The 12,597-nt window shown below is 39.4% G+C and overlaps 1 protein-coding gene across 3 annotated transcripts in view; it reads right to left on the reverse strand.

Moving 5' to 3' along the window:
• Positions 1 to 1,285: 1,285 nt before the first annotated feature.
• Positions 1,286 to 12,597, reverse strand: part of itga11a (integrin, alpha 11a) — a 68,066-nt gene continuing 56,754 nt past the window's right edge. For all 3 annotated transcript variants that reach the window (XM_044190029.1, XM_044190012.1, XM_044190021.1), the window contains 9 exons: positions 7,566 to 7,642; positions 7,187 to 7,270; positions 6,827 to 6,917; positions 6,614 to 6,727; positions 5,915 to 5,998; positions 5,699 to 5,809; positions 5,411 to 5,506; positions 4,332 to 4,445; positions 1,286 to 2,634 (listed from right to left, as the gene is read on the reverse strand). In XM_044190029.1, the coding sequence (XP_044045964.1) occupies positions 2,557 to 2,634; positions 4,332 to 4,445; positions 5,411 to 5,506; positions 5,699 to 5,809; positions 5,915 to 5,998; positions 6,614 to 6,727; positions 6,827 to 6,917; positions 7,187 to 7,270; positions 7,566 to 7,642 (849 nt within the window). In that variant the 3' untranslated portion in view covers positions 1,286 to 2,556. The remainder of the gene's footprint in view (positions 2,635 to 4,331; positions 4,446 to 5,410; positions 5,507 to 5,698; positions 5,810 to 5,914; positions 5,999 to 6,613; positions 6,728 to 6,826; positions 6,918 to 7,186; positions 7,271 to 7,565; positions 7,643 to 12,597) is intronic.

The following is a 12,597-nucleotide window of genomic DNA, read 5'->3' on the forward strand; positions in this document are numbered from 1 at the left end:
AGCCTGTGAAAACATAGTGTCTTCTGTGGCTCTGGAGGAACTTTCTACAGTCTGAGAAAATAGCCCTGTGTTACAAACTGGGGACATGGAGGTTCAAAGACCTGAGAATATACCAGGCAGGGATGGTCAAACGAACTATGCCACTTGGTTGCGTTATAGGAAATGTAGGATCCAGTGTTTTTGGACCTTGACCCATATTAATAAAAGTCTGGATATCTCGACCTCTACTGCTCTGATTTTGACTATTCTTTTAATCTGTCTGTTGTTAATCCCTCACCTTCATAGAGGTGCAATGCAGAAATAGCTGGAGTACCCCTTAAAGGTCCAGTGTGTAACATTTAGAAGGAGCTATTGGCAGAAATGGAATAATGTATAATCACCTGAAAATAAGAATCGTTGTGATTTCATTACCTCAGACTAAGCCATTTTTAGCTACAGAGGGAGCGGGTCCATGTTGCATTGCCTTGTTTCTACAGTAGCCCAGAACGGACAAACCAAACACTGGCTCTAGATAGGGCGTTTCACGTTTTTGACAGCCACTGTATTTTCTCCTACACGCTTGGAAGGGGAGGGTGAGGCGAGCGGTTGCAATGGTTGCAATCTGCAATTGGTTGCAATCTGCAATTTCACCGCTAGATGCCACTAAATCCTACACACTGGACCTCTGAATATTAAAATAATAACACTAGTTTGACAGCTTGGGAAATATGCTTATTTGTTTTCTGGCAGAGATGAGAAGATTGATATCACTTTCATATCTGTCTGTTAAATATAATGCTACAGCCGACAGCAGCCAGTTAGCTTAGCACAATGACTGGAAACAGGGGCAAACAGTTATTCTGTCTCTGTCCTATTTTACTATTGTTTCTAGGCCAGGCAACTTGTTCTGAAGGTATTTCCAGAATCCCCAAAGACTCCTCCAACCATCTGGATGAAAAAATATTCGGTCTGCTGAATGATAAAGATTTTTTAACCTGTTTCCAAAGTTGCGCCTCTGTTTCCGAATCAAAACAAAGATGGCAGCCCACGGGCTTCTTGGATCGGAAAGAGAGGCGCAACTTGGGGGAAAACATTTTTTTCATCCATCATTCAGTGGACGGATTATTGTTATACCATCAAAATAGGGGTGTTTATAAATGACCTTTTGGATTTTTCAAATATCGCTAGTTAATTATCTTTTAGAGAAACTGTAATAATACTCCTAATCTTTCTCTCCCTCCCTAACCCTAGTTGCCCCTCTCCCTCTGTGTTAGAATAGCTGACCGGATTCAAACAAACAACACTCTTGCTTCTCCAGGCCTCCTTTACTGCAGTTGAAACTCCTCAGGTGTTCATTAAAAAGACACTCATGTACAATGTTTTATTTATAGGCTATTACAGCTCGATCACACCTCATCAAACAGGACAAACTGACATTCGTTGGTAACACCAGGAGAGTGCTGACATACTGCAAGCAATGTGCATTTACTGGACTCATTTTTATGGCATCCGATTATCATTTAGTCACAGTTCTTCATAAGAATTACTTTTTTGAAATCCATGCTGCCTGCAGTATTGTATGCACATCCTTTTGCTCTGATGCAGTGCATGTTAAAAGGCATGCAACGACTCGTAACAGGTTCAGTAACACAAAGCTGGCTTGTTTCATTTGCCTTGTTGCTTAAGTTACAAAGTAATGCTACAAACCATGTGGAAAATACTGAAAACCATTCTAATATTTGAAAGGGTATAAAAAGGTACTTGACTATTTACAAAATTCAAGTTAATTTTGTACAAAGTGAAAGTGCATCAAATGTTTAAAGATCATCCTGCATGTTTTCCAGGATGAAAATATTAAAAGGAGTGAACTCTTAAGAGAGTATGCAGGTTTAGAAGATTCTTCTCTGTAGAAGAAGATCAAAAAAAGTTTCTTTGTACTTCTTTGTACTCTGGAGACTTTAGTTCAGTTTTGTTTCTTCATAAATTATTATGCAAGTGTGCTGAACATGTTGCGGATAAAATCTTTTAAACATCGAATTCAATATACAGTATAGTAACTTTACAATTGGGTGGCAAGTCACCCTTGAGGTTTTTCATGTATTTCAAAATTTACCATAAGAGTTAAATAAATATACATCAAGAAGACAAAAGAGTGATTGGCTAACGCTTGCCTCAAGGGCAAATTGTGGCCTGAAATTCTTGGAACAGATCGTTCAAAGCTCGCTCTATTCTTCTTTTCAAACGGCCAGTAAAAGCAACAGAGCTCCAGCCTGAAGCCAAGAAAACGAGAGCTCAAAGATCTGTGATGGGACGACATGGAGGGCAGTGGAATACATAGACAAAGAAGGCCCTAATGTCGCAACAGTGCAGGAATGCTAAGTGAATGTGACACAGTGCTGACTCTTGGGGGTCAGGGGTTGTGGCGTGGGACAGATCCAGTGCACTGAACAAGCCTTGCGTCATGCGGAGCTGTCTATGCGGTGCCACTGTGGTATTGGGGAGCAGGGGGAGGTGGGTTGGTCCCTGAGTGTCGGGTCCCCTGTGGAAAAGGTGTCTGCTGGGGGCCCTCAGCCTGCGTTACCGTTCTTCAGCCACTTTCCCGTTTGCCTCCTGCTCGTCCTCGTCTCTCCGCTTCTGCCTCCTGAAGAAGCCGAGCTGGGAGGGAGAGCAGTGAATCACAGAGAGAATGTAGACAAGAGGTACAGCCTGACAATATAATATTTAGCACGAAAGTTCATTCTTGACCTTGGGATCAGTATGTGTGATAAAATAATCTGAACTTGAGGTCCACTTAGTAGTTTTTTACTTAGTAGTTTTTTCTTACAGTCTTCAATCAGTGAATGGAAGTGGCTCAGGAATAATCACGCGACCTAAATAGGAAACTTGGGTCAAGTGATATGTTATCACGTAACCAGTGTTTCACACTTAGTTCGTGTGATGACACCTAAGCCGGTTAAAAGCTCCTAAAAAGGCAACACATGTGGACCTTGAGTTGAGATTTCTTTGTCACAAATATAAAGATGTGTTTTGAGAGCATTTACAGCTTCAGAACCAGACATTTGGTTTGCATTTAGCTGCTATGCACCTGAACTATAAAATCTAAATTTCCCTGTACATTTGATTGATTCAATTGACTCACTTTACTTACTAAGACCCTGCACAGCCACACAGGTGTTTTCAGTTACTCTAACTGATAAGACCTCAAAATTGTGTGGAGTTGTGCTGGAAATTATGTGAGGTCAGTGAACTCCCTTTGTTCACATTTCTTTGCATTATGTAAAGCAATTCTTACCCCTTTTATTACGTATTGAACAACATCAACAGAAAGCAACAACAAAAATCAATGACATATAAAGCACTTTGAAATACCTTTGTGTTTGGAAGGTGCTAGATAATTAAACCTTCCTTGCTTTGCCTTAAAGCCATGTCATTTCTATGTGATAGGAGGCTGAGAGCGTCTTGTAAACATGATTGGTAAATGGACTGTCCTTGTATAGCACCTTTCTGGTCTTCCAACTACTGAAAGCGCTTCTCACCCTATGTATCACATTCACCCCATTCACATCATACAACGATGGCAGAACTGCTCATCAGTACAAAGAAACTAACTAAGCATTCACAAACACTCACACAATGAACAATTCTATACCAAAGCTTTACCCCAGAGAAAAACATGATATTTATGATCCTAGGTCGCCTGAAGTTATATTGTGTGTATCAGTGAACGGCTCCGTGTTGACCATGAATGTGAGGCTGTCTTTATTGACAGTTTGACCTTTTACTTCAGCACGAGTCTCCATATGTCTTCGTATGTCCATTATTCGTCCAACTAAAAAACTTGCACATGTAGGGAACTCACGTGGTTTAACTGTTCAATTTCTTGATTTTTTTCTCTCTCTAGGGGTATACATTGGACAATGGTGCAGCCAAACGTATAACCAAAATACCTGTCGTTAGCTTTATAAACTCTGTTTTTATTCTGAAATTCTGTGATAATCTGTCAGGTAATAATGTCACTGTCAGATTTGACTTTTTTTGTCTGATTACAGGCGTTATTTTATATCTCAACCAGACTGAGGCAGCATAACCCTACACTGAGGTACTTCTTTGACTATAGTTTAGGTTTAAATAGAGCTTATGAAGATAACTTCAGATAACTTCAGGAGAGCAAAATTAGTTTGGTAATAAAACAATATGCTATTAACTACTGTAGATAAAAACAACAGTACTGAGGCACACCTGATCTTTGGCAGTCTCAACAAAGATATACAGTAGGTCTTAATGTAATTACCTCTAATAATTCAATATCTTTTCTTGCTAATGACCAGTAACTGCTTGATATGATGACTTACCTTCCATAGAGCGAGACTGAGCAGGGCTAACAATAAGAGTCCTCCCAGCGTGCTACCAATGATAATCCAGGTAGGGATTCTGTAATCTCCCTCCTTCCTGATCTCCAATATTATCTGTGGACAAGATAAGATGATATTTGAATCATTAGATTAGAAAATCTCATTTCTTTTTTTAAATACAAACATAACTCATTCAGCTATTGTAAAGTGTTATAATGCAGAGTTTATCTGTTCATCTTGTACAAAAATGAAAATATAATGTACATACAGTAATATGTATATAATTTTAAATTGAGTAGGATAGTGTTAATGTATGATAGCTTGTAATCACTTAAGATGAAGCACCTGGTACATTCACAGGCAGTAATAATGTACTCTACCCAGAGATGAAGATGATTATACTGGATCATAAATACAGACCTTTTGTAACTGTAGTCATATTCAGCACTCACAGGCCCAATTAGCAATTTTTAAAGGAAGACTCATTATTGCAGCACAGAATCAGGTTTACCACAAAATCCCTTCCCCTTTTTACACTAATAATACATTTTGAGCTGCGTCAGCTAAAGGAAATCAATAGAAGAAAGTGATAAAAGAGATACTGTATGACTGTTTGCACTGGCCAATAGATGGCAGCAAAGATTAGTGTATGAGTCCAGACTTTTACATGTTGTGCCGCTGGTCCTTTCGGTCCCTAAGCACCACACAGCACGTGTGCTCCAATACCAACATTTGCTGTCTGATTCTACACTACTTCAGTTACGCAGTGCCATGCTCAGCTGTAGCAGAGCCCACTGACATTTTTTTGTGGTCACTGCAGCAAAATATGTTCTTGTTTAGGGTTGCAATAGATTGTAACATTACAGATATTATACAATTGAATATTTTAAGTCCATTTAAATAAGTTTTAAAGATGATCTGATCTCCTTAAGCACAAAACACTGTATTCACACATGGAGAGGATGAAAACCTGAGAGAGGCTATATCTGATCAAACTATGATGCTGTTATGAGCTCAGATTTGAGTCAGGTCAAACCCGGCACAGAGGCAGTTTACAGCATCAATTGTTGTTGACTCACATGTCTGACAGGCCTCTCTTCATGTAAAAACATGGGGCTGGAGGAGGGGAGCTCCACTGATGCACTGGTTACCAGTTCCAAGATTTTAAACTTCAGCTGGAGGGGAAATCAACACATGCTGCCAGTTTTAACAAACACATCACACAGCTGAGAGACTACAAAGCTGTCATTGCTACGGAGTCAAACCAGAATAACAGTAAGATGAATAGAGCACTTGCATGCATGTGTGTTATTATAAAGCCAGGGATTTCCAACTTTATGCATGCATGTTTGCGGTTTTATACTCACTGCATGTAAGGTATCTATTCGTAGTGCTCCTGTGATTCTAACTGCAATTTCTCTGTAGGAAGCCACATTGACAGTGCATTGGATTGGCAGAGTTAGGGTGTTGGACTGGTTCTGTGGGAAGAAACCAGATATCAGCCTTAAGGAAAAGAATTACCAAAGACAAAGTTGGAAATAAAAATCTAATTTTGGAATTGATTTGGTTGGTTTGTACTTTACCAAGCGGGAGAATCGTGAAAGGTCCTCAGGTGACGACCTGCTCTGTGCCACATGCTGAGGTGGTAAACAGTGCGTACCATCTCTCTGAGGTGTGACATGAGAGTGAAAATACCTGTTAGCATGTTACAATCATATGTCTGCAGAGAAATTGTGAAATAATATTCTAATAACATGAGGTGTATTTACCCCCAAGAATGAATATGGCTCTGTAATTGAAGGAATAGTTTAGCGTCTTGGGAGATATAAGAAGATCAATACCATTTTCATGTCTGTATGTTAAGTATGGAGCTGAAGTCAGGAGTTGGTTAGCCTAGCTTAGCATAAAAACTGCAGGCGGGGGAAACAGCCTGGCTTTGTCCAAAGTTTTAAAAAATAAGCCTGCCAGGACCTCTAAGGCTGTATTTCCAAAACTATTAAAATATTCCTTTAGGTAGGCCCTAAATCATGAACTTTGTAAATAAAGTAGTATATGTGCTGAGTTCAAACTAATTTAAACCCCTCCCCTGAATGATGATTGTTCAGTCATAGCATAGCAAGCTTAACTTGGGGCTGCAGGGCTGTCAAGCTTTGGATTTTTCTACATGTTGAAGTGATGTAAATGATGCTGCAGTAAGAGCAATACTCTGTATATAAAGTCTTTCAAAAGTTACATATCCTCACTTTAAACCACTGAGACCAACCTCGAGGCTCCACACTCACCTGGTCAATACGGAAGTCAGATATCTGCAGGAGTTGGTTCCCATTTTTCGTCATTTCTGGGATTTCAATGTTCAGCTGCAGATCCTTTACTGGAAAGTAGCCAAGGTTCTGGATCTGAGAGACAACAAGGAGTAAAATTGTGTAAATTCTTTCCAAGCTGTGTTTTCCTCTACAGTAAATTAAAGTAACGGAGATTATGCTCTTGGCTCTCACCTGAAAAGTGAAGTTGAAAGGAGGACCGATAACTCCAGGCTCCTCCAGAGACAGCTCTGATTTGATGTCGTACCGAGTCGGATTTGAATCCCTTTTGAAGTAAAGAATAAACATTAACACGTAATATGTGAGAAGCAATTATCTTCCATTTATCTGGGCTTTAAAGTAAGTCAGATACACAATAACACAGTCACCATTCCAGCTACAGTATCCACAACTGATCTTCCCACACTGATATTATTCAGCATTTTCCAGATGCCATCGAATCACTTTGCTCCAGTTACTTGCACTTCCAAGTTAATTGCTTCCAAAACCACCTCAACATGCATCGTTTGGTAAGACACTGAGAAATTTACAAACCTAGTGAAGAGAAGGTCTGCCTCGTATTTCAGTGAGTAATAGATATCATTGAAATTATCGGCTGTGCTCATTTCCTCGCCATCACTGTTGAGAGAACCAGACAAAAATATTCAAAGAACGTGAGCAGTGATGTTACAGTGGGACACACCAGTTGAAATATTTATCCTGTAGCTTTTGCAGTTGCAGCTTTTTATTTTATCTTTAGTTGAAATGTATGGTGAAAATAATGCTTGGTTGTTATTTTTTGGATGTCTTGGTTGATCGTTACCATCAGTGAGGACACAAAGGACAGTTATGGACAGACCTTTCTCCATGCAAAGAGGAAGTGTATTTAGACCTCAATCATTTTAAAATACAGATTTAAAATTTATGTTCACACCTGCCGGCCTCCAGGATAACTCTGACGTGCTCTAGGAAGACAGTACGACTGAACTCAAACTCCAGACGAAACGATACCTGCACAGAGCAGAGAATAAAGTTTAGCAGAATAAATCACTCATTTATTGCATGACCTAAAAATAATCTGAGATCTAAAATAATCTTTTATCTTTTTTTATCAGTGTTCCTTCAATCTTTTGTCAGTTTATTGTCATTACATTTTTATAACTAAAAAACTAAAAGAACAGGTCAGAAGCTTCTTTTGACTGCACATGCTACTGTATATACCCTCCCCAACCGTAAAGGCCCTGCATTATGGATTAAGGACTAAAGCCTGCAATAACCTGCTGCGGCTTTGACCCCAGGCAGATCAGTTGGTGCTACTTAAAGAAAGCCAGGGAATTTCCCCTTGAGGACAATGCCATAAATACACATCAGCATGATTACACACACACACACACACACACACACACACACACACACACACACACACACACAGTAAATACAACTACCAGTGAGAGTCAGATTCAGGGCAAAATATAAGCACAGAGGCAGAAAAGAGAAGGAGACAGAAACAGAAGAGACAACGGGTGTGTAAGAAAATGGAAAACTAGAGGAATTCTAGACAAAAACAGAGGGATAGGGGAGAGGAGAGGATGGGGGAAGAGGAGAGGAGAGGAGAGGAGAGGAGAGGAGGGGGGGGGGAGGAAGAGTAGAGAATGGGAGGGAAGAAGAGAGGAGAGGAAGGGAAAGGAGAGGATGGGAGTGGAGAGGAGGATTGATTGGCAGCAGAGAGTGAAGCGAGCCGAGCTGAGCATTGCTTACAGTCCTGCTTGCTGTAATGAAATCCTGACAGATTCCGTCTGACCAGAGAGGAATACATAATAAGGTTTATCGTAGCTTCCCTCCTCCATATAGACTGACTCATCCGTGACAGACCACAGATATAGTACATACATTCAAGAATGATGACCTATTTTCATATAATCTTATCCTATTTGTGTCCTGTCCATTCTTTGTGATGAATGTCCTAGAAAAGAAAGGTTCATCTTTTTGTCCTGTCTGTTTTCAAAATAATTGAATGAATCTATGTGATGGTCATTAAGAAGAAAGTTAGATGAAAACACACACATGCATACACACACACACACACACACACACACACATAAGAATACACAGATACATACATGTATGCAAGTGGTATGACTTTGGAAGACATGATTGTCCGTGGCTGGAGGACGTTCATGTTCCAGCATAGTTGAACATGGAAAATTAGACAGAGCATGAAGCTCCCCTTCCTCCTCTGAGTTGATGTAGTCTGCCCACATCCCTGAGCCACATTCTCTGTCGATCATAATACAATTCATTGCAATAACTAGTGTTCCTTGTCTCTGCGCACACCAACGACAAAACCAAAAACATTTGTCACCACCAACGTGTACACAGGGTGTGATTTTTAGACCTCACTTTGCCGCAGCAGTAGTAAAGTTTACAGTACATGCTGGTTTTACACAGGTCAAAAGCAACCGGAAAAGCCAAAACAAGAGTGATAACTGGCTATTTTAAAGAGCTCGCCCTGAGGTTCCTCCTTTCCTTCAACTAAACAGCGGTTTGGGCAGGCTTGGCAGCAGCACCAGTGTACAATCAGCCTTGTTTAACTCTGTGCCACATTTTTAAAAGGCTTTCGACCAGAGCAGATCAGCGCTGTGGCTCTGGAAGCTGTTCAGGCTGAATGAGTGGGTATGAATCACTCAGTAAGTTTAAAAGGGTCACCAGAGTCCTCTTGGTTCAGTTGTTGGGGAGCGTTACAGAGAAATGCGGTGATATTTTCGTTGCCCAGGAGATGACTATTGTTTGTAATAATGACGTGGTTAGGACATTTCATGAACTCTTTCAATCACCTTCATTACTTCATTCCTTCAGTATTTGTCAGCAGACTTTGTATCAGTAAGAAAGTAAGAAAGACTATTGTTCAGACATCAGTGGAAAAGATGGCTTGCGTATAATCTGCTTGCTGTTTAATAGATTTTAATTGCACTGTGCGATGTACCATCAATGTCATCCCTGTCAAAGTTAATTCAAACATCACCCTCTTAACAATAAAACTTGATGCCTTGCTGTAAAATACACTGGAAAGTGCAGAGTCTCATAAATATCGTTGACATTAAAAGCCTGTGGAAAGGCCTGGAAACAGCAGAACTGAATGTGAGAATCAGTAACAGATGAGAGGAAAGAAACTCTCAGTATCTTTCTCTCAGACTCACCTGGTGCACCAGGCTAAAGTTGAGAGAAATGTTCTTAATGGCTGAAGAAGAAAGTTCTTCTGTTCTATTTACCCTTTTGCTAAGATGAATCTTGATAATAATGTAATGACAACCAAATGGGATGTTAATTAAAATTTTTATAGTGTGTAGAGGGAGAAGGTGTTGCTTGACTGATTTTTATGTCAGAATAAGTTAATTTAACCTTTTAAGAAAATGCTTTCAAAACATGTAAAGTCACTTCCAGACATACTATGTGAGTGACGGCAACAGGACTGTTAAGGCTTGTGTCCCAGAAATTCTCCAAACTCCATACTGTAGGTTTTTACACCAATACGTTTTTGTGCCAGTGACAGTGTGTCCTCTTTCTTACAGAATTTTAAAACTCCATACTGTAGGTTTTTAGACCAATACGTTTTTGTGCCAGTGACAGTGTGTCCTCTTTCTTACAGAATTTTAAAACAGATGAAAAATATAAACACATAAAATATGAACTCAAAGGTGTCCTCATGTGACCTAAGTAACTCAGGAACTTTGGTCACATTATAACAAGTGATCATATAGAGTTTATGGTCAGATATCACGTGACCAAAGTTAGGTAGAGGAAGGCTGTGGGATATAGTCGAAAGCTTCGGAAAATTAGCGAAGTCAACCATGACTTTTATCACATGAAAAATACATAGTTAAAAAACAGTAAACACATTCCTGTGTTTTCTGTGAGGTCTTGTACCCATGGGGTTGGATTGGGTGGGTCGGTGTGCAGTTAGATGGGGTTCTATTTTTGTTTTTTATAAATGTTAAATAAGTCGGTGTAGTCCCTCATTCGTCCAGGAGTGTTTCATCGTAGAAAAGGTTTCAGTCGTAGTCATCTGGACACTGTTTTCAGAATCAAGACGTTTCGGCTCCCATCCGGAAGTTATTCTCAATTGGTGTAAATGGTGTTAATACACTGTGATAAACGGTTGGCAAAAAAAAAGAAAAAAAAAAAGAAAACAGGACAAAAGGGAAACAGAACCAAGAAGGAACGGTGTCGCCATCTCTTATGTATCTGGACTGTCTGAAAAACTACAAAGGATCTTTAGACAGCACGATGTTCCTGTTTTCTTTAAACCAGGTAACACTTTAAGACAGAAACTCGTTCATCCTAAGGACAAGTTACCCACACAGAAACAGAGCAATGTAGTTTATTCAATTCAATGCAGTGAGGAAAACTGCAAAGAACGGTACATAGGTGAGACTAAACAGCCACTTCACAAAAGACTTTATCAGCACAGACGACACGCTAACTCGGGTGCATTTGTATCTAAAAGCTACAAACCACACATTTGAAGACAGTGAGGTTAAGATTCTAAGTAGAGAGAAGAGTTGGTTTTAAAGAGGAGTCAAAGAAGCCATTTTTGTGAAAAAAGAAAACCCCTCTTTAAACAGAAATGGTGGTCTGAGATTCAACTTGCCAACGATTTACCACAGTGTATTAACACCATGGTCAAGCAAATCATATGCTAATCACGTACTTAACAGTGATGAGGGAGGTGCAGCCAGAAAACAATAGGCCTGATTACTGGGTTATCATGGAAACAAAAGAAGGTCAGTTTCAGGTGAAACTAGGCAATGTAAACAGCAGACACTCAGGAAGACTCCTCCCTGAGGGCAGGGCTTAAGCAACGCAGAGTAACTTAAATTTCTGAGTTCTCAGACCATTTTCACAATTGAGAATGACTTCCGGATGGGAGCCGAAACGTCTTGATTCTGAAAACAGTGTCCAGATGACTACGACTGAAAACTTTTCTACGATAAATGTTAAATGTTAAAAATGTATAAATAAAGTTTGTAAAAAATCTCTCATTTATCATAGTAGGTGCATATAGTAATTAGCAAAATGTGAATGTGCGGCCTTCTTGATATTCTGTGGCTAATGAAAGCATATTTTTCTTTCTACTTTTATGAACATAGTCCCATCCTGCTTGGACTATACAATAACTTGAACTTCAAGGTTTAAGAGCATGTGGCTGTTTTGGTAAACTACACAAAGTATTAAGTTTCAACATCATCATGTGCTTTGTGGGGGCCATCCTCTATGCACAGAACTGTAAATAATGTGGAGTCACAGTTAAAACCTTGGAGGATATAAATTAAGATAAGAATGTTCTTAATCTCTAATGTGTTGATTTGTCTTGATAAGACACTGAAAGCTTTTTTTTAAACTGATGTAATAATAAGAAAACGTTAGATAAAGTCATAATTATATTACATTTGCTTTCTACTCACATTTGTTAAGGTTATAAAGTTAAATAGACATGTTTTATTGTCGACACTGTAGACTTTGATGTCACACTATAGAAAGAAGGGATCTTACAAACCAGAAATAAACTGGGCTCTTCTGGTTGGCTTGTGGGTTTTACATTAACCAGTGTGGTCTGTCATGGTCATCTAAAGCCTGCAGCATGTGTTTTGGGCCCCTGTGGTCTAATATGGCCCACGTCAATGTTTTTTCAGCCCTGGAAAAGCGTCACAGTGCGGGCTGTGAGATTGCTCTGACAGGGCTGCAGACAACTTATCCAGATTTTTATTTCAGTTAGAAGTGTAAGCATCTAAACAGATTTTTTTTTTTTTATCATATTTGGGAATCAGTATGAAAACTCCAATATGAATGATTTTTTTTATGGTTGAAAAGATCAACTTCTACATCTGCTTTCCATTCAGACAGATAAATACAGAAATGATGATTCTCACCTAAAACATATGGCCGTCTTGAACTTAAAACACCCAAAC

This window comes from Siniperca chuatsi, linkage group LG1 (genome assembly GCF_020085105.1).
Source record: "Siniperca chuatsi isolate FFG_IHB_CAS linkage group LG1, ASM2008510v1, whole genome shotgun sequence".
In the NCBI taxonomy this organism is placed as follows: Eukaryota; Metazoa; Chordata; class Actinopteri; order Centrarchiformes; family Sinipercidae; genus Siniperca; species Siniperca chuatsi.